Consider the following 2,351-nt stretch of genomic DNA (forward strand, 5'->3'; position numbering starts at 1 on the left):
AAAATAATTGTTGTTTACACCTTCAAACCTCCCATGTTTCCACCCATTTCTCTCGCATTTTATTGCTTTTTACAATGGCTTCCTCACAGCCTGATTCGCCGTCCGATTCTGAGCATGAAGCTATTCCCGAGTCCCCGCCGATGCCGCCAAGCCTCCATGACGCGCCGCCAAGCCTCCATGACGCGACGCCAAGCCTCCATCACGCGCCGCCAAGCCTCCATGACGCTATTCCCGAGTCCTACACCTTCCCGCTGCCTCCTTTACCTCAGCAGTACGATACGCCTAAGCAAGGAATTGTCGCGATCAATATCTTCGGCCGCCAGCATGGCTACGCAGTCTCAACTCTTCGGTCGAAACGTACAAAGAAAGGGGTCCTAAAGATAGTTCGCCTATGCTGTGACCGGGGCCGCCGGCTAAGAAACAGCCCGAATAGCCCTACGCGGAAGCGGGAGACTACCTCGCTAGCGATTGAATGCCCCTTTTCGATATCGCTACGGCTTCAAGAAGGCCGATAGAACCTTACAGTGGAGAATCAACACCATAACCATGAGTCCTCGCCTCCTCTTACTCATATGCCACACCGGAAGCAGGAATTGTATGTAAAGGCATCGAATATTGAGAATCAGCTCCAGCAGGGTCTTTCTACCCGTCATATTCTCACCGGCATTCAAAAGGACGACCAGGATTCCTGCCTCACTGCCCGGGATATCTACAACTTTCGGAGGAAGCTTTATGTTGATTTCCTTGCTGGCCGTACACCGCTTTAAGCTCTCTTGATAGAGCTTCCAAAGGACGGCGAATGGATCTTCAAGTATGAAGTTAACGATGAGAATCATGTCACAGCCCTCTTTTGTATGCATAAAACGAGTATTGCATTCCTTAAGACAAATTTATGGGTTATTTCAATGGACTGTATATATAAAACTAACCGGTATGGCCTTCCAATGCTCGATATCGTCGGCTTCACTACTACGGGCTCAACCTTTTATATCGGCTTCGCATTTATAAAGGACGAGAAAGATGACAGCTACGAAGTCATTTTAAGCTGTCTAGCAGAGGCTTACGAAGCTCTTAGCCTTCAAGCACCCCGGACTATCCTTTCCGATAAGGAGTAAGCGCTAATGAATGCTGTGAAGGTCGTCTTCCCTTCTACAAAGCATATAATCTGTCTATAGCATATCAATATGAATATCATAAAGAAAGCTCGTCCGATTCTCGTAGAGTAGCTAGCAAAAGAGCGGCAAGAGGCTGCTTCCTCGGCTTTATAGCGTCAGACAAAGGCGGAGAGAGACCGAGAGCTTCGAGAAATGGTCTATGAAGTATAGAAGACGATGCTAAAGCGGTGGATTCGCGTCGTCTATACGATCATAACCGTAGAGAGGGAGGAGAGATAGAGACAATTCAAAGAGCACTACAAGGAGCCGATTTTTAAACCTTTACTCCAATATCTACAGAGTGAATGGCTAGACGACTGCCCTAAGTATTTCCTTCATGAATACACCTCCGAATACCTTCATCTCAATGAGATTGCGACCTCTCGGACCGAGGGAGCTCACTAGCTACTTAAGCAGGGCCTTCAAGTCTCAACTAATGATCTACTAGTGGTCCTTCGCACCTTTAAGAATGCTATAAAGCTTCAATTTCAAAAGGCTACCGCTAAGATCGAGAATAAGAAGGTAAGAAGGCCTACTAATAGTCGCTAGAAGCAGCTATTTAGGCTAGTTCTTAGACGAATTTCAGCCAAGGCGATAGAGCATACAAAAGACGTCTACAACCGCTTCCTACCAGCAAGTGACGAGAAGCCGCCGATTCCTCCACTTTGCCGCTATAATTCGCTAGGTACGGCAGGGTTTCCATGCATTCATCTCATCATACAGTACGAAGTGGAGAACAAGAGCTTTGAGCCTAAGTTATTCCATCAACACTAGCATTTGTATAGTGTCTCTACGCCTCCTATTGACCCGCTACTCCTACTCCAGGATCCTCTCCAAGTACGCCGGCGAGGACGCCCCCAAGGCGCTAGGAACTTCATCGGCGGCGAAAGCACCCAAGCAAGCACCCAAGACACCTCCACCCAGCGAGAACCCTCCGGCTTTGAGCTCATACTATCCCAGGAAGGTGGACGTGGACGTAGCCGTGGCCGTGGACGTGGCCGTGGACGTGGAGGAACACAACAAGCCTCGCAGGGTGATAACGGAGTGGGAATAGCTTCATCTACGGCCTAGGAAGGTGGCCGTGGACGTGGACGTGGACGTGGACGTGGCCGTGGACGTGGCCGTGGCCGTGGACGTGGAGGAACACAACAAGCCTCACAGGGTGATAACGGAGTGGGAATAGCTTCGTCTACGGCC

At 49.5% G+C, this 2,351-nt stretch overlaps 1 protein-coding gene across 1 annotated transcript; it reads left to right on the top strand.

Annotated features, from left to right (window-relative positions):
* Positions 1-74: 74 nt before the first annotated feature.
* Positions 75-2,327, top strand: PENARI_c278G02273 (uncharacterized protein; the record flags this gene model as incomplete). The annotated part of the gene is made up of 5 exons (XM_022638249.1): positions 75-357; positions 1,603-1,676; positions 1,704-1,839; positions 1,940-2,187; positions 2,226-2,327. Coding segments are annotated over 5 exons (843 nt in total), but the record flags the coding sequence as incomplete, so codon positions are not given.
* Positions 2,328-2,351: the final 24 nt, after the last annotated feature.

This window comes from Penicillium arizonense (assembly GCF_001773325.1).
Source record: "Penicillium arizonense strain CBS 141311 chromosome Unknown PENARI_contig278, whole genome shotgun sequence".
Classification (NCBI taxonomy): domain Eukaryota; kingdom Fungi; phylum Ascomycota; class Eurotiomycetes; order Eurotiales; family Aspergillaceae; genus Penicillium; species Penicillium arizonense.